General features: G+C 42.5%; 3 protein-coding genes across 6 annotated transcripts in view; all 3 read right to left on the reverse strand.

The window, feature by feature from the left end:
• Nucleotides 1-31: 31 nt before the first annotated feature.
• Nucleotides 32-16,401, reverse strand: LOC308312537 (fatty-acid amide hydrolase 2-A-like). Of its 2 annotated transcripts, none has more exons than XM_080759152.1 (11): nucleotides 15,662-16,401; nucleotides 13,109-13,191; nucleotides 12,146-12,285; nucleotides 9,382-9,591; nucleotides 8,936-9,055; nucleotides 8,662-8,797; nucleotides 7,070-7,187; nucleotides 5,367-5,486; nucleotides 4,622-4,736; nucleotides 3,932-4,120; nucleotides 32-563 (listed from the first exon to the last, which is right to left on the reverse strand). In XM_080759152.1, exons 1-11 carry the CDS (start codon nucleotides 15,848-15,850, stop codon nucleotides 382-384), a joined length of 1,602 nt encoding a protein of 533 aa, XP_080615278.1. In that variant the 5' UTR covers nucleotides 15,851-16,401; the 3' UTR covers nucleotides 32-381. The 2 variants fall into 2 exon arrangements, with proteins under 2 accessions (XP_080615278.1, XP_080615279.1); XM_080759153.1 differs by having other exon boundaries at nucleotides 15,658-15,694.
• Nucleotides 16,402-17,251: 850 nt separating this feature from the next.
• LOC308311601 (GTPase IMAP family member 9-like) lies at nucleotides 17,252-21,336 on the reverse strand. Of its 2 annotated transcripts, none has more exons than XM_080758352.1 (3): nucleotides 21,156-21,336; nucleotides 19,433-19,471; nucleotides 17,252-19,246 (listed from the first exon to the last, which is right to left on the reverse strand). In XM_080758352.1, exons 2-3 carry the CDS (start codon nucleotides 19,467-19,469, stop codon nucleotides 18,210-18,212), a joined length of 1,074 nt encoding a protein of 357 aa, XP_080614478.1. In that variant the 5' UTR covers nucleotides 19,470-19,471; nucleotides 21,156-21,336; the 3' UTR covers nucleotides 17,252-18,209. The 2 variants fall into 2 exon arrangements, with proteins under 2 accessions (XP_080614478.1, XP_080614479.1); XM_080758353.1 differs by lacking the exon at nucleotides 21,156-21,336 and adding an exon at nucleotides 19,833-20,384.
• A 1,167-nt stretch (nucleotides 21,337-22,503) lies between these two features.
• Nucleotides 22,504-26,076, reverse strand: part of slc43a1b (solute carrier family 43 member 1b) — a 32,596-nt gene continuing 29,023 nt past the window's right edge. The window contains exons 15-16 of one of the 2 annotated variants that reach the window (XM_080759596.1): nucleotides 24,413-26,046; nucleotides 22,504-24,375 (exon numbers count right to left, since the gene is read on the reverse strand). In XM_080759596.1, the coding sequence (XP_080615722.1) occupies nucleotides 25,858-26,046 (189 nt within the window). In that variant the 3' untranslated portion in view covers nucleotides 22,504-24,375; nucleotides 24,413-25,857. Of the gene's footprint in view, nucleotides 26,047-26,076 lie in introns of both variants that reach the window. The other variant, XM_080759595.1, reaches the window with a different exon arrangement.

Here is a 26,076-nt window from a genome sequence, read left to right on the forward strand (position 1 = left end):
CTGCAACTAAACTCAAACAAAACTACCCGCCAGAAAACCAGCACTGCCTACAAGGTAACATGGACAGATTTAGGCATCTGATCGGCATACAATGCTTCTGATGTGTGACCGTACCCCTTATGCTTCGTTTTTATGTTGCAAGTCGCAAACCAAAAACAGAAAGTGCAAAGCGGTGTGAGTGCGTAAATCAGTTATACTTCATTATGAAGTATACATAAGGGTTTAATCGGAAACAATTTAATATAATTAAATTCATGTAATAAAATTTAACATTGGGCCAAAAAAAAAAGTTAATAAAAAGAAAGCACAGTAGACATGGCTTATATGTGCCTTTGTGTGTGTGTGTGTGTGTGTGTGTGTGTGTGTGTGTGTGTGGCCACACTAGGCCTTGACCTGGCCAGGCTCCGTCCACCCTCCGAAGGCCTTCTCCAGGTAGACCGCTACGGCCAGGGCCAGTCTGTCCTGGTTCTTCCCCACTACCACCTGCACACCCAGAGGTAGACCCTCCACACTCAGCCCCAAGGGAACCTGGGTCACCGGAAGACCCAGGATGTTGAAAATACCTGGAGGGACACACACACAATGAGGGGAGAGAGGGATAGGGGGTAGGGTGAGAGGAAGAGACAAGTGTCTGGTGTGGAAGTGTTTTCTCTATACACTGAAAATGCTCTGAGCTCTGGTCTATTGTAGCAACGGCATGCACATTTAAACCCACTGTCCAGTACAAGCACAGGCCTATACCGTTGGCCACTGGAGCAGTTAGGGTCTCAGTGCTTTGCTCAAGGGCACTTTAGAGGCGAGTGTAAGACGTAAATGTTTTACTTGGTGTGTCACCTGCTCATGGGGTTTTGAGAACGGAAGTGTATCGGCACCATGGACAGCTCACTGTAGAGTAACGTTGAGGCAGGTGGGAGTCAGCACCATGGACAGCTCACACACTAGTAATGTGGGAGTTAGCCCCACAGAGAGTTCCACATACTGCAATGTTCCCAAATCCGTCACTGCATGTATTTCTTTCGCAAAACACAACAGCACAAAGGATGCACTCAGCCAGTTGTCATGGCCATCAGCCGGTTAGATCTTGAGATATCTTGTGGGAACGAAGTGGGCATTTTGGCCAAGGCTGCCGGCGTGGTGGTCTGGGCGACTAGTCAGTGTTTCACGTGCCAGTTTCCGTCCCCTCGTAAGGTAGTAAGAAGTATCAATAGTAAGTATCAATGTTCTACCCGGCGCCTGCAGGGTAGAACATTCTCACGCTTTTAGTACAGAAACAGTTCAGACAACCAACTCGCTAGCATAATGGTCTAATCATTATGGACTATGGATTCTGCTGCATGCCCAGGGTGGGTTCGCATCCCGTTACCGCAAACTACTTTTCCAAAATCACACCTGTGTGAACTGAGTGGTGCAACTTCCCTCTCCCCTGCCCCCTCTCTCTCTCTCTCTCTCTCTATCTCTCTCATTAGCAGGCAACAGTGCAGCACTATCTCTCTCTGTTTCTGGCACAACAGCACCACTTTTGCCCCTACTGGTACTCTAAACATAGTCACATAGGTACATAGGTTAAGACAGACATTGCTGTTCCTTGGAGCGGTTGCACCACTCAACAACCGTGGACTACTTTTTGCCGATAAAGTATAGTTTTAGACCACGACGAAGTGGCGCAGTCTCTACCGAACTTAGCCACTAGAGACACCAACGAGCAAGTTGCCGTATGGAACGTTGCAAAGTTCGGTAGAGCCGACTCGGCCCCGTTCGAGTTGCGACCCGATATGGACAGAATAGTACATTATTACCAACCCCCCACCCCCCCCCCCCCCACCCTCCAAGGCAGTGCCCGAACAGTGTCACCATTCTATCCACCTCACACCTCAGACATAAAAGCCTCCCCTATAATGACAGACAATTGTGAATGCCTAGAAAGATACTGTAACTTTTTGAAACGCAATGTCGATGCCTGTTGTATTTTTTATTTTTCTGTTTTTTATTTTCTGTACGTCTGTGATGGAACATGTATTGTAAGTTTGTTTTTGTCTTGTCTTGTAAAACAATAAAAATCCCCTATAAAATAAAACAATATAAGTTGGCATTTTGGCCCAAGGGTGTCACTTGGACAAGGGTTTTCAAAATAAAAGGCAACACAGCAGGTCAGGACAATCAACAGTAAGCTAGTTACTCTACTCCCTCAGATTTGGTTGTTGGTGGTATTCATTGGGATCCCGAGGGCTGCCTGAAACCTTGGCCCAAAATATAAGTCATGTCATAAAAATGACATGAGCCGTGCCATATATAGATGTATATTTGCCTAACATGAACATCTGCTATTTAACATTTTAACATAAATCTTCTCTTCTGGGGGTTCCAGGCAACAAAACATTTCCGGTCCTCACACGGAAACACTAGAGAACTACTGGTTGAGCCTACCTGTGTATGAGAAGTTGAAACACTAGTCCTGCCCTATGCGGGAACTAACTATTTCCGTAGACAACGCCCTGGTAACGTCTGTCCCAACAGCCAGGAATCTTGGTGTTGTCCTGGACAGTCAGCTCTCGTTCAAAACTCACATCACAGCTGTCACTCGATCCTGTAGGTTCACACTCTATAACATACGACGAATTAGACCGTTCCTCACCCAGGAATCAGCCCAGCTCCTAATCCAGACAACAGTCTTGTCAAAACTTGACTATTGTAACTCCTTCCTTACTGGCCTACCAGCATGTGCACTTAAGCCTCTCCAGCTGATCCAAAATGCCGCAGCTCGCTTGGTCTTCAACCAGCCAAAATTCTCACATGTCTCCCCCCTGCTCCGCTCCCTCCACTGGCTGCCGGTCGCTGCCCGCACAGAATACAAAACTCTGATGCTGGCATTCAAAGCAACCAAAGGTATGGCTCCCCCATATCTTGCAAGTATGATCGAACCCTACAAACCCTCCCGCTCACTCAGATCAGCCAACGCAGGGAAGCTGGAAGTACCCTCACTAAAAACGCCGGGACAACGCTCCACACGTCCCAAACTCTTCTCCCTTCTGGCTCCAAAACTGTGGAATGCACTTCCCATTGCAGTCAGAACTGCAGCATCACTCCCAATCTTCCGCCGTAGTTTGAAAACCCACCTTTTCAGACTCCATCATGGCCCATAGCACTTACCCCACCCCCTTAGATAGCAATTCTGTAGACTTAGATAGCATTTGATACAGACTTATAGCATGTTATGTAAACAGCATAAGTGCATTGTATGTAGTCATAGCACGTCATAGTACATAATGTATATCATAGTAGTATGGATGTATAGCTTATATGTATAGTTTCATTATAGATATTCCACTGTTACTTTCTTAGCTTACACATGTTTCATGATAAATGTTTTTATGTGATGTATTCCCCATGCTTTTTGTTCTTGCTTAATGTAAGTCGCTCTGGATTAAGAGCGTCTGCTAAATGCCTAAATTGTAAATTGTAAATTGTAAATTGTAAACACTAGAGAACTACTGGTTGAGCCTACCTGTGTATGAGAAGTTGAAACACTAGAGAACTACTGGTTGAGCCTACCTGTGTATGAGAAGTTGAAACACTAGAGAACTACTGGTTGAGCCTACCTGTGTATGAGAAGTTGAAACACTAGAGAACTACTGGTTGAGCCTACCTGTGTAAACACTAGAGAACTACTGGTTGAGCCTACCTGTGTAAACACTAGAGAACTACTGGTTGAGCCTACCTGTGTAAACACTAGAGAACTACTGGTTGAGCCTACCTGTGTAAACACTAGAGAACTACTGGTTGAGCCTACCTGTGTAAACACTAGAGAACTACTGGTTGAGCCTACCTGTGTAAACACTAGAGAACTACTGGTTGAGCCTACCTGTGTAAACACTAGAGAACTACTGGTTGAGCCTACCTGTGTAAACACTAGAGAACTACTGGTTGAGCCTACCTGTGTATGAGAAGTTGAACGGGGTGAACAGCGGCGTGTGGTGTTTGGGCGCCAGGTGTGGGTGTGACGGGTAGAGCAACACGCCGTCGTCGCCCAGTAGATCCTCCAGGTGGCGCTGCAGAGCGTCTTTCTGCTGCAGCAGGAACGGAGTGGGCTCTGTGCGCTGGACCAGCTCCACTGTGGCCAAGCCTGACGGACACACACACACACACACACACACACACACACACACACACACACACACACACACACACACACACACACACACACACACACACACACACACACACACACACACACACACACACACACACACACACACACACTTTAAGAATGTATCCACACACAGGGAAAGCATACAGGAACACAAATATTTTAGGTGCAGTAAAGGTTACATTCACAAACTCAGCAGAGATGGCACACTTTGCCAGCCTTTCTGCCTCGCCCCAAGTTGTCGAAACCCTCCGACAACCAGTCCGTGGGTACAGTATGTACAGTATGTCCTAGGCTGGATCACAAAGTTCTTAGTCTTGCAATCAGTGTTAAAGTGCTCTCTGTAGTTGTTCTCATGCATGTGCCTGGAAGTCCACCCGTTGCTATTCCTGGGGTTAGTCCGACAGCGGACGGACATACCGCTGGAAGGCCGTCGGGTCTATATTGCCCCACACACACACACACACACACACGTACCTATGGCAGCCAGGGTATGAGGCGACAGCCCCAGGGTCCACTTGACCATCTCCCATAACGGCCATACCTTCTTGCCCGGCCGGTCTGACATCAGCTCAGAAAAGCACGTGGGCATCTGCAACAAAACAACGCAACAGAACGCATCTATACCAGCGGTAGTAGTTTGAAAACCCACCTTTTCAGACTCCATCATGGCCCATAGCACTTACCCCACCCCCTTAGATAGCAATTCTGTAGACTTAGATAGCATTTGATACAGACTTATAGCATGTTATGTAAACAGCATAAGTGCATTGTATGTAGTCATAGCACGTCATAGTACATAATGTATATCATAGTAGTATAGATGTATAGCTTATATGTATAGTTTCATTATAGATATTCCACTGTTACTTTCTTAGCTTACGCATGTTTCATGATAAATGTTTTTATGTGATGTATTCCCATGCTTTTTGTTCTTGCTTAATGTAAATCGCTCTGGATTAAGAGCGTCTGCTAAATGCCTAAATTGTAAATTGTAATTGTAAATTGCAGTAGGGATGGTAACATGATATCTTTACCAGTGGTAGTGCTGGTAACATGACTTCAAAGCAATTATCACAATTATTTCAATATTTTGCTTTGTGTTCAATACTATGCAATGAATGGGAAAACATGATCCACAGAATAATCACTAAGAAACCATGCATTTTGCAGCACTGTTTTCCAACGACTAGGACTGTAAATAAACTTCAGCAACGCCCACCTTGCCATCCTTGCCTGGCGCTGCCATCATGGCCCCCCAGATCTGGAAAGAGTACCTGAGCTGAGGGATGGTCAGGATGTCAACACTGACCCCTAGCTGTGACTGAAGACTCTGCACCACCTGGACACAGGAGACAATGACATATGTAGGGGTGCAAAGTTAACCCAACTAATCAATGTAATCGATTATTGATTTGAACAATCAATAATTTAATGCAACTATCAAATAATGATACATCACTATTTGGGGCACGTCATTATAGGCAAAAGGTTTCAAAAGGATGTAAACCCTTTACAATAATTGGTAGTGCATTGCACACCTCAGGAGGTTAATGACAGGTGCATATAGGAATAAAAATTGCTCAAAGGGATCTTTGATAATAAATATCAAAGAAAGAGGTCCCGCAAACTGTCTGGAACCTATTTATTTGGTCAACATTTCGGCCAGTATGAGGCAAAATCGCAACAATGTCTTGAATTGAACAAGAGCGTGAGTTATACGCTTTCACAAGTTTCTTGCGTGTTTCAGGGAAAGAACATTTCTTCATGGATGGTGGTGGGTAAATAGTCCTACTCCAGAATCATCTTCAGCTCGTCTCCACCTGCCTCCAGGGAGCTCAGGAAGACCTCCCCATGCCGAAGGTTTCATTCAGGTGTTTCATGAAGTCGATTTCTTAACTTGTGCATGTTATCCTGTCTCGTCATTTTGAGGAGATGGTTCTATCGTCATAATATCCTCTCAACTTAACCCATTCTGAACGGGAACCCATTTTGGTGTTGGCATCATGTTATGCTTTAGCTATTGAAAAATAGCAGATCTACAAGCTCATAGCACGCCACCGAGTGGCGCGCTACGAGCTTGTAGGTCTGCTATTTTTGAAAAATCGAAGAACGACTGACATTTTTAGAATCTGATCTCAGGTCAGAATGGGTTAATCAGACCAGTGTGTGTCCAGTGGAAACCTTGTATGAATCTGATCTCAGGTCAGAATGGGTTAAGACAGCTCAGACATCCGTCCTCAGCATGTTCCACTGGACAGTGTACTACTACTACAGGGCCTTCGTGGTGATGACCAGGTCCAGGGAACCCACGGCATCATATCGTCCACCTTCTTGGTCTTGATTATGAGCTGGTCAGACATGATCTGGTGGATCTGTTCAGGGCTCAGATGGTGCAAACCACCTGAGTGGGGGGCTGATAACTCTCCCATTTTGCTTGAAATCAATCACGAACGTCGTTTGAGCCCTGTGAGTCTACTGGATGTTGCCATGTCCATGAAGGGTCACCCACACAAGCTTATGGCTTATGGCTTGTGTGGGTGGGTGTGTATATATATGCATACTCCTTATTTCTATTTATACTTCATTGCCTATTTTTTTATTTTTTTTCTATTTATTATATACTACTGTACATTCAACAAACAAGTGTATTTATTCCCATTACTGCATTACTGTATTGCACTCTGGTTAGACGCCACTATTGATTTCATTGTCAAAGTATTTGTATACTATGTGCAGTGACAATAAATTGAATCTAATCTAAACAAAAACTGCAGTACTCTGACATCACATGATGTCATGTCCATAGAATTTGGAAAGTGCAGGGACAAATGCACAGGAAAAACCTGTACATTTGAAAATACGCAAATAAAAGAATCAATATTTGCAGCCCTATAGTATAGTATCTATGGGCCGTTCCCTTACCCTGCTCTGGGCCTGTATGAGCTGCTTGTCCACCGGAGACACCAGATGGGAACCACCGTCATGAGGAACAGAGAAGAAACGAAGCTTCTTCAAGTCCACCTCCGACGTCAGATGCAACCTGCACACAGACAGACCGCATAGAGACAAATTGGCAAGGTGATGAGAATCACACCGTCAAATGAAAGCGTGGCATTCCCCATGAAATCTGTAGAAAACAACGTTTGAAAATATTTTTCAACAAACAGAATGAATCATAATCATTTTCATTTTCAATCATGTTGAAAATGTAAATGATTAGGATGATTTTGAAAACAACAATTGCAATTATCTCAAATAATTGTGATGTAGAAATTGTGACAGGCCTAGTCGGAGCGATATCCAGTTAACCCATTCTGAACGGGAACCCATTTTAGTGTTAGCATAATGTTATGCTTTAGCTATTGAAAAACAGCAGATCTACAAGCTCGTAGCGCGCCACCGAGTGGCGCGCTACGAGCTTGTAGGTCTGCTATTTTTGAAAAATCGACTGACATTTTTAGAATCTGATCTCGGGTCAGAATGGGTTAATCAGACCAGTGTGTGTCCAGTGGAAACCTCGTATGAATCTGATCTCAGGTCAGAATGGGTGTTTTAACCCATGGCTTTCCAGCACTGGCTTTACACAATTCTTCAGTGGCTTGAGCGAACAGAGCTAGATGTTGCTAGAAATACTCACTGATTACTGAGTGGGCGGGGTCTGGCGTTCAGAACTCAAGAGTTCAGTGGCAGTATGTATTACTTTCCTCCTCTACAAACATTCTTCGGATCAATCAGCCTGCCTAAAAAAGTTTGTACCCCACTAATAGTAGCGGCCTTCAGTCTCAAGAGACCATGGCACAAGCGCACTTGGATTGGATCAGGTGGTGCTGAGGGAACAGTTCTTTGTATGTCTGAGCAGCCCATGACACGCCATATTGGGTGTACTGTAGCTGCAGTGGGAACTCTGTATATGGTTACCGGTATGTCTGAGTCATAGAAAACTTTATATGGTTATGTCTGAGTCATAGAAAACTCTGTATATGGTTATGTCTGAGTCATAGTGAACTCCATATATGGTGGTGAATTTTAATGTGCAATTATGATGTGCAAATGCACTGTGACAAAAATACCCCCAAAGAGTGGGGACTAAAGGTCTCCACACACCGGGCGCAAATTCAGATTTTTAAGTGGCGTTTCTCCATCGGTTTTCCAAAAAACGCGGCCGGTGTGCAACCACCTTAAATACCGTAATATGTACTCTTATTTATTTATTTTTTGACCTATGATTGTCCACTGCTTTGTCTCACCACTTTGTTTTTTTTTGTTGTTTTTTTAGCCTAGGGGGGAGGGGGGGAGGGGTCGTATATGTTTGTGTGTTTTGTGTGTTTACTTACATACATGTAATGCAATGTATTGTCAAAATGTAATAACGGAAGAAAATGAAAAAATAAAGTTTACAAAAAAAAAAATACCGTAATATGTGACCCTTTTAATCTGCATGTGTATTATTAGAGCACTGTTTCTAAATGCCAGGTCTGGTCTGTAACAATGACACACACATACAGTACACACACCTATCAGCATTGGGTCCGGCCATTACTTGCAGCATGGGCAGAAGGTCCTGGGCATAGCGACACATGGGGCCGGTAGTCAGGAAGCCTGGCTGGAGGCCTGACGCTGGGGGGTGCTGGCCCTCATTGGACACTATACCTGTGGACAAAGACACAGACCCCCTCATTGGACACTACACCTGTGGACAAAGACACAGACCCCCTCATTGGACACTACACCTGTGGAGTGTGGACATGCACACACACTGCCTTTAGGTGTGGTAATACAGACACTCACCTGAAGTAGGTTTGTGTCCGAAGATGCCGTTGAAGAAGGCTGGCATGCGAATGCTGCCGCCCACATCTGAACCCACGCCGATCACTGAGCCTGCCCCGCCCAGAATACTGCCCTCGCCTCCTGAGAAACGCAGTGAAACAGGAGGAGAACAAAGGAGTGTCAGGTGGATTTGTTAGTATCGTTGCTGTTGGGCAGAAACCTATCTCCATATTACAAAGTTTTGTTTTAGTTTTTTCATAAATTAACACGCTACTTGATCATACAACAGCATCACACAAAAGTAGCAGATCTACAAGCTCGAAGCGCAAAGCAATGCGTTTTGAGCTCGTCGGAAATGAAAATGAATGCCCTGTGTTATACTACATTCCATGCCAGTGCATTTTATCATCCCTGACATGTGAGAGTTTTGGACATACAAGGTTTCCACCAAACAGTGAGCCGAGTACCTGAGCTCCCTCCAGGTATTCTGTCCAGACTGTAGGGGTTATTGGTGATCCCGTACAGATGGTTGTGGGACTCCAGCCACATGCACAGCTCGCTGCAGTTGGTGACCCCCAGGGGGATGGCCCCGGACCTCTTCAGCAGGGCCACCGAAGGAGCGTCATGCCCAGACACCACCCGGCTCCTCGACACCAGCCCTGTGGAGTTAGGCATGCCTGGACACACAGCAAGTGCACATACAGTACAATTACAACTCAAATGCAAGAAGGTGGAAATTCTAGTCCATGTATCAAAAAATATGTAATACATCGTAAATGCAGTCCATTTACCCCCAGATAGAAAATAATAAACACAGAAGAAGGGGGCTCAGTGTGGCTGTGTTCTTGTTGTCCTAGTCTAGTCTTCTTGGTCTTGTCTTATGGTTTTTCCCCTCTTTCTTTTCTCTTTCTTCAGACTGCGCCCCGGGCCAAAAACTGGATGGGGGCGCACTACAAATACCAAACCATTATTAATGAATTGGCAGTGATTTCCGGTTTCCAGTTCTTTTATAACTCTATGATGTTGTGGGGCGACATGAAACCAAGAGCAGAGAGAGAAGAGATATGCAAGACAAGATGGGCTTCGGATTCAAACCCGGGCCCTCGTCCTGCTTGCATTTATCTGGAAATACGGTCCTGTGTTGCGTACAATAAAGGAGCCATTGTGCTATTCTCTATGTGATTGTGAGCGCACATGTATTTGGTGTGTATGGCCCTCATTTATCAATCGAGTGTAAAATCTGCCACAGATTCGAGTGCAGGTTTCGTAGTACACCCACGTCGCCACGGCATTTATAAAGTGATCGCAAACAGCTGATCCTTCCTTAATTTCGTTCTCACGTTAATAAATGTGACGGCTGAAATCTATCTGGCACGCCCTATGAAATCAAGCCTCGCCCTCGTTTTTGCGACTGAACACATGAATTACGACCTGTGGGAACCATGGAAACAAGTTTTTACTATGGAAAAAAGGTTTCTCCCGTGCCTTGCCCGCCTCACGCACCTCTCTCACACACACACACACACACACACACACACACGCAGAAGCACACGCAACTTGCAAGCCCACTGGTGTCTTGTTAAATAAAGAACGAACACCTGCATGAATTAAATAAAGTTGTAGGCCTACCCTGTCTGTTTTCCTCTCACCTCGCTTGCTTTGCTGTCATGTCCACGCATGCACGCATATACATGACACATCGACATCGCATCGCCATGAATGGAATTAGTTTTTGTAGGCTGGCCTATATTAATTTTACCCATTCGTGCGCAGTGCACGGCGAAGGCGTGATACTGCGCACTGCTGTGATATTAAAGTCCTGTGGGTGACATGCCTGCATGAGAGATAGGCTATCATGTCGTCAAGGCAGCTCACAATCAACGTTTATGTAGTGATTTGATCATTGATGAACGAATCATAAACATATGGATGAAGGCTTGCCGCTTGCGCTGGTATGTGTTGGCGACGCACGCCGCGGTCCCGTCCTCCCGAGCCCCGAAAATGATCTCGCTTTTATCTGAACTGTCAAAACTGTCTAAGCACTTATAAATGGTGAATGATTAAGCCCCTTACGCCTATAGCCTGCTAGTACTTACTACAAATAGGCAAGCTGTATTGTATGCTTGTCATTGTCACTTGGAAATAAAGGCGTGCAGTCCATTCATGCCTTTAAAAAAATAATAATATCATAATCGCATATGCCGCATCACCGCGCGTCCGCATGCGCTCCAAAATCATCTCACAAGTGCGCTCGCATAACAAGTGTTTGATTAAGCACAAACTAATACATTGTAAACATGTTATATTGTTTTTAATTGCGCGATTTTAATTACTTGTAAAGTTGGAAATCTCTCTTTTGTTTTTTACATACACATACCGTTTTATATTAACATTTTAGGAGTGAAAACATATGTTTAGATGCCTGTGACAGTGTCAGCAGTTCAGACAAGGCTGCTCCGCTTGTGTAAGAAAGAAAAAAATGCGTACGCCAGCTGAGGAGCAAACGTGGATTTTCAACGTTGTCACGTTCAATTTCAAGCGTTGGCGGAAATGGTAAATGTCAAAAATGTCGGCAATTTCGGCGTGCACCCATATTTTGGCGTACGCACGGTTGATAAATGAGGGCCCATGTGTGCAGAATGTACATTGTCTGTAGGACAGGAATCCATGCATACATGCCTGTTTCTCATTGGACCTTTTTACACCTGTCATCAACACGTTACGTGGATGTCAAGATATTATTTAGATTGATTACCCTCTCTTGCAGTGTAAACATGCAAATTGCTGCCAATTTCTAAATTCATATTTGGCAAGAAGCCAGGCCTTACATCTTTGCTTTCCATACACAGTGGGGTATGGAAAAGGTCATGTAAACAGTTAAAATATTAAAATCTCCTTTCTAGATTTAATACAAATTATAGTTTACTTTACATATTCTTCCAAGATGTATCTGCATTCTGCACATTGGTTGTGGTTGGAGACAAATTGTATTTACTATAAGGCCAAATGTGAACCACAACAGCAGGTTTTCAAAACATTGACTTGACGCACATTTCAAAGAATTTCCTTTTTTTGTTTTTGTTCTTTTTGCTATTTTCTATGATGCAACAGGCCATTTGAATGTACACTATACTTGTACTTGTGCATGCGCGTGTGTGTGTGTGTGTGTGTGTGTGTGACTGTGTGTGTGTGTGACTGTGTGCGCACATGTGTGTCTATTCCTTTAGTTACCCTGCAGACAGAAGGCCTCTTTGACAGTGATTGGGACGCCTAGAAAGGGTAACCTGTCCTCTAGCACATCCTCGCCTCCTCCCGTCTCCTCCTCGATCAGCCTGTCTGCCTGCGCCGCTTCCTGCAACGCCTGGGAGAACCTGCGGGGGGCGTGAGAAACAGTCATTTCAACCACTCTCAACTTTGTGTGTCCCTATCTTGGGCTTATAATAGTCCAGCAGCGACAGGCTTCTTTTGTTTAACCCATTCTGACCTGAGATCAGATTTAAAAAAATGTCTTCTACATCCTGACAGTTTTCATTCTGACCTGAGATCAGATTTAAAAAAATGTCTTCTACATCCTGACAGTTTTCATTCTGACCTGAGATCAGATTCTAAAAATGTCAGTCGCTCTTCGATCTTTCAAAAATAGCAGACCTACAAGCTCTTAGCGCGCCACTCGGTGGCGCGGTATGAGCTTGTAGATCTGCTGTTTTTCAATGGCTAAAGCACAACGTAATGCTAACACCAAAACGGGTTCCCGTTCAGAATGGGTTAAAGCGGGAAATTTGGTCTTTTTTATTGGCCTAAAATATTGTCTATATACATACATTCATGAATCCACTTGCTGACCGGCTGTTAGTATTGGGCAATCTTTTTTTATAGGGGTTTCTTGTGACCCTACCATTTACATCCTATGGCTGGCAAAAATGTCAAATTTTCCTTTTGCTTTAAGTAGCATTATGTGACATGTCAAACTAGGGGTTTTTCATGATTCTGAATACATTCCAAAGCATTAGTTCTGCACAAAATACACTCCTTGGGCTAAAAGCAGCCATAGCCACTTGCCCAAAATGTGCTGACCTCATCACATTTGTCATGATTGTATTCTCTAACAGAAATGTATTGTAAAAGCAAGCACACACACACACACACACACACACACACACACACACACACGTGTTCTGTATCTTTCTACTTTACCTGTCTTTGACCATTGCATTGATAAGCGGGTTAATTTCTTGAATGCGGTCAATATAAGCGTGCACCACCTCCACACTGCTCACCTGTAAACACACGAGACAGAGACACGTAACTGAGCAAGAGAGTAACATGACAACAGACAGAAGGATATTTAACTGACAGACTGATACATAAAATACACTGTCGGGAGGAAAACACCTAACTCCATATTTGAGGGGGGGGGGGGGGTTTCTTTTCATAAATCAACGCTATTGAACACCAACACACAGACGTAAAGTCTGTGTGTTGGTTTTAAAATCACACTTGTGTGAAATGAGTGGTGTCTTATCATCATCATTCCGTGCTGTTCAGCCAATCAAATCATCACAAATGTGGCACACACACACACACACACACACACACAGCTGGGCCAATCAAATCATCACAAATTTGGCACACACACACACATAGCTGGGCATAGGAGGGGCTAGTGCCCCTCAAAAATATTGAACCAATGAAAAGTATTAAAAAGCGCTTCGGACAAAACCTCTTAACTCCATTGGACCCTCAAACTGTCTGCTAAAGCAGCTAACTCCCCCTCTCATGCAATTAATTGACAATAGTCACAATACCAACTTTGATGATTGCATTGTATTAAAAATATATGTTTTTCTTCATTTCCCGAAAAATAATTATTTTTCATTTCCTAACAAATTAACATTTTCATGGTTTCTCCCCGACAGCAGAGACATTGTTATACCATTCATACGTTTTTACATTGTGGCTCACTGGCTCTGCATTAAGTTAAGTGTAGCCGTCTATAAGATGGCTGGTCTGCGAGTTTATTCTTCTCTGTGTTTGTGTGACAGTGTGCATGCACAATGCACATGCAGTGCACAATACAGCAGTTTGCGAGATTAGCCCTGACAGACATCCTGCCTTGGAGCCACAATGTAAAAAATTAAAATCCCTCTTGTTCCTGCACTCTGAATTTAACATCATGGTGTATGATATCCATTCATCCATCCGGACTGAGGCACATCTTTAGAAATCAAACCACCTAACTTGTATTGCTTGATAAAAGCAATGGTGCATTTATATAGCGCCTTTATCCAAGGCACTTTACATCATTTGTGTGAATACGCGCACACATTCATACACCGATGGCGAAGGAAACCACGCAAGGCACCAACCTGCACATCGGGAACAATCAGGGGTTCAGAGTCTTGCTCAAGGACACTGCTGGGACCGTTGGCTACTCTACCCATGAGCCCCTCGGGGTCACTTAACTTCATGCCACCATGCGAGCTTGTACATCTTCTATTTTTGAAAAATGAGTTCCCAATCAATCTGATTGGGAACTCATTTTTCAACTGATCAAATCTGTTTCAAATCAAATCAATCTGTTTGAAAGATGTTTTGAAAAAGGTTTGAGAACTACTGTTCTAACCACAAGGCCACTCACTGAGCTGGTGCCTGAACATACAGCCAACATACATAAGTAACATACCATACATAACATACAGTAAAGTGGTGTTCTGGACCTGAACTTTGTACAGGAACAGGGAACTAATCCTGTTACACTGGTATGGTTGCAAAGCTCAGCCGGGAGGAAGGGATCAGTGAAACCACTTCATGAAACATTACAACAGAACAGATGTTGCATCAGTGACCATTCCACTGACCACTTGCCACGCACACCTAGTAGACCAGTCCACTGCCCGGGTTCTCCATGTGGGGTTTGGAGACCCCATGGGGTCCTTGGAGGAGTTCCCGGGGGTCCCCAAATAAGCTATGGATATTTAGGAACCAAATGGACCCTTATGGGCATGTACCTCCGAGCGTGTACAAATGGAATGGTAAAATGTGTACACGCTCAGAGTTAAATTAACACTGAGGTTTTAACAGTGTAGATTGGGTCCCTTCCCTTCCAGAGACTAGATTTGGGTCTGTCCCCAAAGAAAGAAAAATAAAATAAAATAAAAAATGCATAGGTAGGTCGATTTTAGCGTTGTCTATAAAGAAATAGCAGATATACAAGCTTGTACATCTGATATTATAGACACTTTTTGAAAAATCGTGTGTGAGAACTACTGATTTAGAAGACATTTGTATCAGGTCTTAATGGGTTAAAGGGAAATGACAGCGAATAACCTCCCACCTATTATCATAAACCAAGCAGCAGTGGTTTATGGATATAGCCTGGCAAAACACAGTTGCACTGCAATCTTCCTATGACCTTACAGTATGTCACCTGGAAATAAAAACGTATACGGGTTACGAGGCTACCTTGACGGTGACCCCATTGTCTGACTCTGTTACACTTGTAACAGTACACATTTGAGAGAGAGAGAGAGAGAGAGAGAGAGAGAGAGAGAGAGAGAGAGAGAATGTTAAAAAGAGACAGTAAATAAGAGTGCGAGTAAGAGAAGAAGTAAGTAAGAGAAGTGGGCAGGGGGCGGCAGGGTAAGTTTATTTGTATACTAGCACATTAAGTTGAACAACAAGGCAATTCAATGTGCTTTACACAAAACATCAGGAGGAGATGGAAAGAGGGAGAGAACGTTCACCTGCCTCTCTCCGCCGTATCATGGCAGCCAGACGGACAGCGGGGGTCTTCAGCAGCGGGTTGGTGATGGGGGGCAGTGTTGCCGCCGGAGGAGCCGCTCCCCGCGGTGACAGGAGGCGGAACACGGCCAAGAGGCCGGCGGCCAGCCGGCTGAGGAACCAGGCGGCGAGCTTCTCCAACCTGCCCGACGCCATTACTGTTGTTGCTGGACTGCTGGACTCAGTTCAGTTGAATTCCGGCAACATCCCTATCTGTGTGTTACACCGACATCGATGATCTATTGAATTGTGTGACGACCGGAGCGGAGGGCGCTGTTTTGCACTTTATTTTATTGTGTGTGTGAAATAGCAGATTTGTAACACGCATTGTGAGTTTTTGACAAAAACTCTCAAAACAGATTATTTTACCGAATTGAGGCTGAGAGACATAGGCCAGATTGTAGGCCTATGTCTCTTTATGGCTATCTTGCTTCCATCTATCAAATATTGTAACGTGCCTATGTGCTTGTGCTGTCATTCGCAAACTGTAACTTAATTCGATAGGTCACCAATGCCTTTGTAACACTTGATTTGCAGCTAAATGCACGTCGTCATAAGGTTGCCAGTTTCGAGTCACCCATATATACATCTATGACCTTAACCCCCAGACAGGCTATTAAAGTACTTGTCTTTGTTGTTGTTTATTATCCAAATGTTACATCCCAAAAGTACATTTACAAAGTAGGCTACATCTGTACTGTACTTTACTTGAGTAGCCTATTTGTATATTGGGATTGATTGATTGATTGATTGATTGAATACTTTATTAACAGTTTGCAGGAGGAAAAAGCACAGGAAACTACAGTTCAATACAAGGTCTAAGGACCTAAGGATTAAACACCCAATTTGGCACCCCCAATTGGGGGTCCATTGTACTCAATTGTACTCACATTTCAATGACAAATATTGCAATTTTAAAGGGTTTTTAAGTTGCTTGATTCAGTATTTAGATATTTAATATTATATTTAATAATTTAGCTTCCCCACCCCCTTCCTATACAAACCCATTGTAACTTCAAACTATATTTTAACCATTTTCATGTGTTTTTGTGCGACACTGTTGAACAATGAAGAAAGTACTGTAGGGAATTAATTTACAATAAACAAACGCAAATTACACATTGTTATCTTATTGCCTGAGTTTTATACACAGTTATTGCAATGTGACGTTGAGCAGAGCTGCCTATTCATAGTTGTGGTTATAGCATACAGAATCTATGAATGGCTGTAACCTGTACGTACCAGTAACACACGCAAACGCGGGAAGCGAACGCAGCTCGTACATATTTGGGTTTTTTTAAGATTTATATAAGGAGTCCCCAAAGCAGCTCCATATATGGGCACAAGTTGGACCACGCCATCACAGTCATGTCACCATGACTCAGCCATAACCATATAAGGAGTCCCCAAAGCAGCTCCATATATGGGCACAAAAGCGTGACACACAGACATGATCTGCTAGGTCTCATAGTAAGTGCTCACCGCATTCGCAATCACTGCATTGTGTTCAACACAAGTTGTCTCACTGCTCTACAACACAGAGTGTTGACTGGGTGATGAATTTATTTCTTCGTTTTCAAGATCATAGAATCCAACAGAACTGTTGTTTATAAAACGTCAAACCATAACCAACACATTATTGTGAACATCATTCATTTCCTGCTGCATGGTAAGATGAAAACATCAAATACAAATATGTTTCTGGTCTGCTCAGTCTGATATATAGTCTGTTGCTGTTCACACACAAACGTGTTGCCAAGTAATATTTGGCAATACGTTCATTATGACAACAGCTTCATTAAATCTGCTGATTACACCACAGTGAGACACACACGCACACACACACACGCACCACTGCCAAACAGTGATAGCATTCTATTTTATATATAGGTCTACTAAAATAAACAATCAGATAATGATTAGAAAGTGGACAGGTACAGTATACTAGTACTACAACTCACACTTTACATCATTTAAGTTTAAGATATTAACGTGAAAATCCAGGAGGCACTTTTACCGTTGTTACAGTAATAGAGGTGGATAGAGGTTATGGTTTGACCTCATTCCATGGGTTTGTTTGTACAGTGTACTTTACTGTATGTGTTTTTGTTTGTCTGTTATCAAAATAATTCTAGTATGGATGGGCCGGATTTTCATAAAACTTGGTGAGAAGGATCACTAAATAGCACTGTCTCCTCACAGCTAGACGGTCTCGGGCACCTACAGTATGACAATTCACTCAAAGAAATGAGCAGACAAATTTGAAACTGGAACAATGTACAATTGAAGCTGATTAATGTTCTTTCTCCCGATTGGCTTAAATTGACAACCCAGCTGAAAGCGTATGTACAATTCTACAGCTCTCTCTCTGCCGGGTTGCACACGATTACAGTTCCTTTCTTATTCTCATCCCTTCTCCATTTGTAAAGTTTCCAAACATGAAAAACCTATGAATTTGAGTTTATTGTGATGTGAATTAGCCTACATGACTTGGCTCAAGCTGAAGCTTAGTCATTCATTGGGTGATGCAGTTTTCTTTCACTGTTTTCCCTATGTTAGCCACTGCCTTGGCACCAGCTACTACAGCCTGTCCGCTAGAATCTGCTTCAGCCGCTGCTGCTGCGCCTAATTTACCCCCTATGCAACACCCACATACACCACCTATTATTGCTCCATATAGGCCGAAACTACGCCCAGCGTCAGCGCCAGCAGCAGCTCCTACGGCAGCTCCAGCAGCACCACCCAGAAATTCATAAGTCAATACTTTGTCGCTTTTCTCAGCTTTCTCTCTTGCTTCTTGTTCATGTTGTTCTTTTATTATTTTCTTTGCTTCTTCCAGAGCCTCTCCTTCATATTCTTTCTTCAGCTCGTCCTCCTCTTTACGTCTATTCTGTTTGTTCTCTTTAAGAATCCTCTGTTTCTCTTCCTCTATTAGTTTCTCTGCTTCTTGGAACATCTCAGTGGTGTAGTGGCTTCCTCCATTCTTCAACACCATGCTGCTGATCTTCTCCAGCAGCTCAGTGACCTGAGATGGATCCTTGGTTTTGTTGCTGAAGACATAATAGCGACCATCACATTTTCGGACTAATTCTTGTAGTTTTTCTGGACTCTTTTTCAAGAAGACTTCAATTGATTCGTCTTCAAGCTGGTCACCATTAGTGAAGAGAATCATGGTGTAATCTTCTGACTTTTGGCCGAATGTTTCCTGAATCATTTCCATGGTTTTTCGCTCCTCTTCTTCGAATCTTCCCAGTTTGATCACATTCAGGAACACGTGGGGACCAGGAGCAGAAAAACAAACACTCTTTTTGATCTCTGTAAGGGTTGCATCTTCACTGAACCTGGTGTCAAACAAGCCCGGTGTGTCAACAACAGAGACCTTTCTACCATCCACTACACCTCTGGCCTTCTGACAGCTCAATGTCAGAGAGCCAGATGAAAACCCCGATTCAAAAGCTTCAGAACCCAGGATGGTGTTTCCAGAGGCGCTCTTTCCAACTCCGTGCTTCCCAACCATCACAATCCGAACTTCTTCATCATTTTTTATGACACCTGTTGGATTAAATCCATATGATTGTGAATGCTAAATATCTGATGTAATAACATTACATTATATTTACACAATTACAGTAATTGGAGATGAATAATATAATTAAATTAAATTAGAAAGAAAATATATATTGAAACAACTAAAGGGTTCTTTTGCTGTCATGTAGCAAGATAATGTATATACATTACCTTCACTTCTCCTGTTGCAGCTTGTATCTCCACTCATGGCTGGTTTTGAGGTTGTTTATTATGAGAGAGAGAGAGAGAGAGAGAGGTTTTATTAAAACTATCTGCGTACGAAGACAGCTAGTCAGCCCACTCAACTTTAGTGAACTTATCTAAAGAGACAGACAGAGATTCGACAGCCCACTCAACTGTACTGAAGTTATCTGAACAGACAGACAGAGATTCCTTTCATCATCTGAACATGTTATTTCATAGCAGACACCAGTCTGTTCTCATACACAATTACACACACATTTGTGTTCAGACATGTTGGGAATGTTGTGTATGTTATGTAAGATGCAATTGATGTTATTTTCTCATGCTCATGTGTAGTGTAGGTGCAGGGAAAGGTTGGCCTACTCACTGTGGACTGTATATTATTAAACTGATCTTGTACGATCATGAACCATCCTTCTCAGGTCATCTGGGAAAGGGCAAAAGGCCCTGATTTTGGCCCAGTACCAGCCCACCAGAACCGGCACGCAGATAGCAGCTGTTCTACCTCCCCGCTCCGTCCAGGCACACACAAACAAACAAGCCCAAATAACTGAAAAACATCCCTCCATGTTTAGTTCTGATAATTTCCGTAATGATCGATAAAAAAGTGACCAGTGAAGAGTCTGCTGTGTGTCCCTAAAACCAAAATAAACGTGGGGATTCTGGGGAATCGGCATTTAGCTTCTATGCACCACATATCTGGAACAAACTCCCAGAAAACTGCCACTCTTATTTGGTTTAAAACACAATTAAAACCTTTCTGTTTGCCGCTGCCTTTGATTGAGCTACTTTTCCTTTTCTTGTTTTTCTTTCTCTTCTGCACTGTAACTGTAACTGTCTTTTTCCTTTATTTTTAATTATTTTGTTTTATGCGTCCTAATGTCATTGAATTCCTCTGTTGTTAAAAACTGCCTTGCCAATTAACTAAAATAAATGAGATAAAGAAAACTGGATGTAGGGAGGAAATATCAAATAGAAACGAGGCTTTAAAACAATGCCTATAAACTGAAACAGTATATATTGTGCTTTACAAAATGAACAAAAACAAACTCAAATGAAATAGAAAAAATGTGGTTAGTTTTCATCTTTGTCAACTCATTTAACTAATGAACTAAAAGTATTTAAAAAGTCCTTCTGACTGTCAAATTTAACTCCAACCATTTAACTACAACTGGAGTTAGCTGGTCCTCCATTGATCAGAATGACGACTTGAGCTGAACTTGGGTAAAGTGATAATAATAATGACACATTCAAGTATCTGACTATACGTGTAAAGTCACTGTACGTGATGAGGCAGTATTGTGTTATTCTAAAATAAGATTTTGAAAAGTTCATATTTTGGACTGGTTTTGCCTGCCTGCCAGATATATAGTATATAGTATATCATATTAAGCGGATATGAAATCTACCTTCCAATGTTTTGTCAATAAAAAATATTGAATATTGCCCCTCACAAATACCTCATATTTATTACAACACAAAACACTAAAACTACACGCACGCACGCACGCACGCGCGCGCACACACACACACACACACACACACACACACACACACACACACACACACACACACACACACACACACACACACACACACACACACACACAGACATGCTAGCACACTACTGTAAGTGTATTCTATATAGAATAATCTTTTGGTTAATGATGTTAATATACCAAATGGTTACCTGATGTTCTTGTTGCACGAAGACTGTAAAAAAAAAGTGTCACTTCTTTTTTTCCCCTGTGGAGATATTCACGTCATGCAATACTTCCTTCTAGTTCTACTGAGACAAATAGAGGAAGAGATAACAGCTCTCTGCTGCAGATACACTATATTTATACAGTCTCCTCCTCTCCTCTCTTCCGCTCCAGCCTCTGGTGGTGCAGAAGTGGGGTCTTCTGTCCTGTCCTCAATGGCATTATTGGCCACACTTACTACAGTAAAAGTTGACTTTTTTACTTGGGTCAGTTTTGAATTGCAGTAAGTGCTTATTGAGAGCGGTTTTGAAGGAGAGTAGGGATTACGACTGTTGGTAGCGCATTCCACATTTTTGTAGCATAGGAGAACACATTTAACCCCTTGTTTGAGCCAAATCTGGGTTGAACGTGGATTGAATTAGTGGAGCTCCCTCTGGTGTTGTGATTATGGACGGCGTTGATTGTTTGTGCAGGTATGGTGTCTTTGTGGTGTAGCCAGCGTATCTAGACCTGGCCTATATTGCAAGTTGCTGTACTCTGTCCTCTATATCTGAGCCGTGACAACCTATCAAAATGAGTAGGATGAGGTGAGTAACATTGTAGGATAAGGCCAAGCAGTATAGCCTGTTTGTTTTGGCATGTCTGGAGCATGTCTTGTTTGAAAGGCCTTTGTGGTGCATGCATAGTCGAAAGAAACCCTGTTACAGTCCTCAATGTATTCTTACTCACCTGAGGAGATTCTGTTCTTTAGTTGACTTTTTTGATTGCGTTTTATCCCCGGGAAGATTTGCCTCTAAGATGGAACCCATGTGGCTAATTTAAATTTCTTAGGATATTAATATTGTTACCCACTTTAACTGTGAAGCGGAGCCGTCGGCCTTGTTGAGGTTTCTATTTGACCCAAGGAGAATGGATTCAGCTTCACCCAGGTGTAAAGAAAGTTTGTTATCAGCGAGCCAGGTGCCGATTCTACCAAGTTCAGAGCTAATTAAGGGCTTTTGCAACCTGCAATTTGTCCCAATCCAAGACCAGCAGAACCGAGTCATCTGCGAACAAGAACAAATTGCAGTCACAGGCTGATGTCATATGTTTTAGTGTCAGGAGGATTAAAGGTAATGCTCCTATATGTATACATGTATGTAATCTGGCACCACTGCCGTATCAGGCACAAGTAGTCATTACGTCATTTGCTGGGGCGGTGCATACGCATCAAAATAGCTTGTTATGTAGGTACTGTACTGGCTATATTTGTTTTTGAAAGCATTTATTTCATACAACACAACATTTTCCATCATTCTTTTCATGCATACAATGTTATTTGTAACACCCCCCCCCCCCAAAAAAAAAGGTCAGCCTTTTGGTTTCAGACTAGGCTGTGCCTGCACAGAATGTCAGAAAACCCAGAGTAAATTTCTCACAGTAATCTGTAATTTACATCAGCTGACTTGATGTGGATCATTATTCACTGTGGCAGCACTTAGATCAAACTACTTCTTTTGGCCAGTTATCACTCAACCTGGAGGCAAGACAGCACGTCTAATGTAGTAATGTCAGTCATTGACTTCCTCAACATGTGATACACCTCAGCTTAGATAGGACAAAGAGTTATACATTATTGTGGATTGAAAATAATTGGTGTTCTATTCTTAATGTCTGCACTAAAAAGAACAGTCTGGTTTTACATGTGTGGATAAACTGGTTCTTAGAAACTTTGAGCAACATGTGTCTTGGAAAACACGGACCTGAACAGAGCTGAGAAAATGTCCCTGAATGATGACGTCACATCAAAGCATTTCATCAAGTGCAGCAAAAAAAGAACCACCCCCAACATAAAAGAAAAACATATTAAATTTACAAAACAATATATTACAAAGTAACAATACAAAGGCCGGCTGCATACTACAATACAACAATAAAAACTAGTCAACAGCTCAAAGGCTAAACTAGATGCTCCTTACAAGCAGAATAAAAAAATAAAACAGAAATTAAATTCAGAAACTAAAGGTCCCCACACACAGAGCGCGTTGTTCGGATTCCTAGCTGTGTTTCTCCATCGGGTTTTCCGAAAAACGCGTCCAGTGTGCAACCACCTTAAATCAAAGAAATAAATATTATAGAAGGCACCATATATACATCTGACATCAAAGAAATGAATGTAAATACACATAATTTATAGACGAATCCACAGAGCGCTACCCTGTAGTTGCGCTTGACATCGTTACGATTGCGCCATGGTGAATTTGTCTATACAATGAGATCAATTCAGTTTTTGATTTGATACTCAAGTACTCCATGATATTGATCAATAGTTGACATTTTGACTGTCTTCTGGCTCTTTCTGGCAACAACGGGTAACCCAGAACCTTCCATAGGCTGAAAGCTAAAATAGCTGATCGACAAGCTCACACACGGTGAGCTTGTAGACAGGCTATTTTCTCTATTTTAGAAACAAAAAGTTTAATTATAAGTTCTGGGTTAGTACCACCTCCTGAGAAGGGCCCAGATGAGGTTCTGAGAACCTTATCTGTAACCCAGCCATAACGTATGGAAACAAATCCAGAACGTTATTGTAGTTGAAAAGAGACGATGAGAGGGTATGTGAAGGAGGTATGAATGTCAGTAAAATGAAAATCTGAGGGATAGATAGATGTATTTATAAAGCAAACTAATAAAATGACATAAAAGTTATTTAACTTTTGGTAGAACTTGAAACACTTTGACTTTTGGTCACAGAAACTGGTTAAGAATGGCTTATCTCATTTTGAATTCATGGCCAGAAACTGTCAATAAATAGGGGAAGCATTCAAGTGATTGTCAGTCAGGTTACATTCAGGATCTAAATACTCGATTCTTTGGCACTACAGTAGCTCAAGCAGTAATGATGCATTCGTAGTTTATGGATTCTATTGCAACAGAAATTTATGATCAACAGAATGAATGAATGAATGAATGAATGAATGAATGAATGAATGAATGAATGGATGAATGGATGCATGGATGCATAGATAAATGAATTGAGCATGAATGGCTGTAATTGTACTTCATGATAATACCTGCTTTGAAGAAGTCAGATGGACCCTTTAAAGCATTTTGAACTGGTGGCACAGGAATGGAACAATGACTAAAGAATCTCATTTCTTAAAAGGTTCTTTGAGAACAATTTTGTGCTTACAAATATATAAATACCACATTGGCGTTGCATGATGCCTCCCCAGTGGCCTCCCCATGATGCCTCCCCAGATGCCTCCCCCAGCCAGTTGCAGTTTACATCCATGTCTATCCGTCCAGACTCATACGCCTGCTGGTGACGGATTTGAAGGAATGTAATTACTGTGTTTTGTGGCTGAGGTCACAGTGATATTGACCTTTGACCACCTAGTCCTACTCACAAGTTAATCAGTTCATCCTTGAGTTCAAGTGGACATGTGTGCCAAAGGTCATGACATTCCAATAAGGTTCCTCATGGGTGACTGACACTTACTGTTTAATTTATTTAAGGCTTTTTTACTTTTTCTACAAGATCGAGTGCCTTATTGGTCTTCTTTTTTTTTTGCATCTACTGTGTATTCTGTCACCCAGTTGTACCAAAGAGCACCTTGTTGGAGATTTCTATCTGGCCCAAACAGATGCGCTCCTTTTTTTTCTACAGGGTTCCTGAGGTATCGCATTCAGTATTTTGGGAGGTACAGCCTACGGATGCATGTACATTTAGACAGATGGACGGACAGATGGACAGAAACATAACGCCTCTGGCCATGGCTGGCCATCAGCGGAGTCATAACCACATGTACTGTAAGGTGACACTGACTTTACCTTTGGCAACGTTTTTCTTACACTTCATCCTTGAATCCAAGTGGACGTTCGTGTTCCAACTGTAATGGAATTCCTGAGATATCACGTTCACAAGGACGGACGGACAGACATACTGTATACTGGGGACAAAAGTCAGTAGTTAGACTGACTATATTTAGTACATTACTATTGGTTAATAATAATATTATAATAATATTAATATTACATACGGTAGGTGAAAGAAAACACAGTAAGCTGAAAATCAAAGAACAATTTGATAAATGAGATCCTGATCTTACTCTACAATCCACCTGTCTGGTACTGTACTGTTACTGTATACCCCAGTACAGCATGGGGTATACAGTAAAGTCTGACCCGTAAGGGTCCATTTGGTTCCGTGTGCATTCTCCAAGGATTGTTCTGTACAGTACAGCATGGGATGGGGTATACAGTAGCTGAACTGTTATTTCATATCAGGTACTGTTTCTAAAATGATGCTATTTTCATATTGCTTCTGCGTGGCAGCTTATAAGAACCTACTTAATTCTGTGTGGCAGATTCTTGTCCAAGTAGAACCCACTGAATTAAAAAATTTTAACGTCTTAAAATAAATAAAAGAAGGTCCATTTACCAGAATCCAGCGTATACCCAGTTCTAGGCAGTACCCAGCACAAGAATAGTCAATCAACTGATTAGATCAGTGGTTCTCAAAGTGGGGTCCAGGGACCCTCAGGGTTCTAAATGGACCCTTACAGGTCTGTAACCTGAGAGTGTACAAATGTCTATTTGGCATTATTTGTACACTCTCAGAGTTATGGGCGTCCTTGAAATTAAAATGCTTGATGACCACTCGATTAAACCATCCACAAACGATCGGGGATGCAAACGTCAGTCGTCCTAAGCGGCGTGGCCGTTTGTTGTGTATCCGTTCTTCTCTGATTGGGTGAAAGGACTCGTCTCTTGGGCTGATTGGACGGCCAGCCTGTCTCGCTTCACGTTTTGCTTTGTCAAGTAACTGCGGTGATAGATCAGGTAGCACGGCAACAGGAAGCCAGCCATTGAGAGGATGAGGAGGCCAACGTTAATCTGTGGATTGGAGGAAAGAGACGTTACCTC

This window comes from Protomyctophum bolini (genome assembly GCF_963924005.1).
Source record: "Protomyctophum bolini genome assembly, chromosome: 3".
Classification (NCBI taxonomy): domain Eukaryota; kingdom Metazoa; phylum Chordata; class Actinopteri; order Myctophiformes; family Myctophidae; genus Protomyctophum; species Protomyctophum bolini.

Excerpts from the sequence above, each read along its gene's own strand:
- LOC308312537 (XM_080759152.1), bottom strand. The coding sequence starts at position 15,850 with ATGGCGTCGGGCAGGTTGGAGAAGCTCGCCGCCTGGTTCCTCAGCCGG. Across the intron at positions 8,798-8,935 it reads CGGACACAAACCTACTTCAG|GTATAGTGTCCAATGAGGGC; the intron begins GTGAGTGTCTGT and ends CTTTGTCCACAG. Across the intron at positions 5,487-7,069 it reads TCATACAGGCCCAGAGCAGG|GTGGTGCAGAGTCTTCAGTC; the intron begins GTAAGGGAACGG and ends TCCTGTGTCCAG.
- LOC308311601 (XM_080758352.1), bottom strand. The coding sequence starts at position 19,469 with ATGAGTGGAGATACAAGCTGCAACAGGAGAAGTGAAG. Across the intron at positions 19,247-19,432 it reads CTGCAACAGGAGAAGTGAAG|GTGTCATAAAAAATGATGAA; the intron begins GTAATGTATATA and ends TTAATCCAACAG.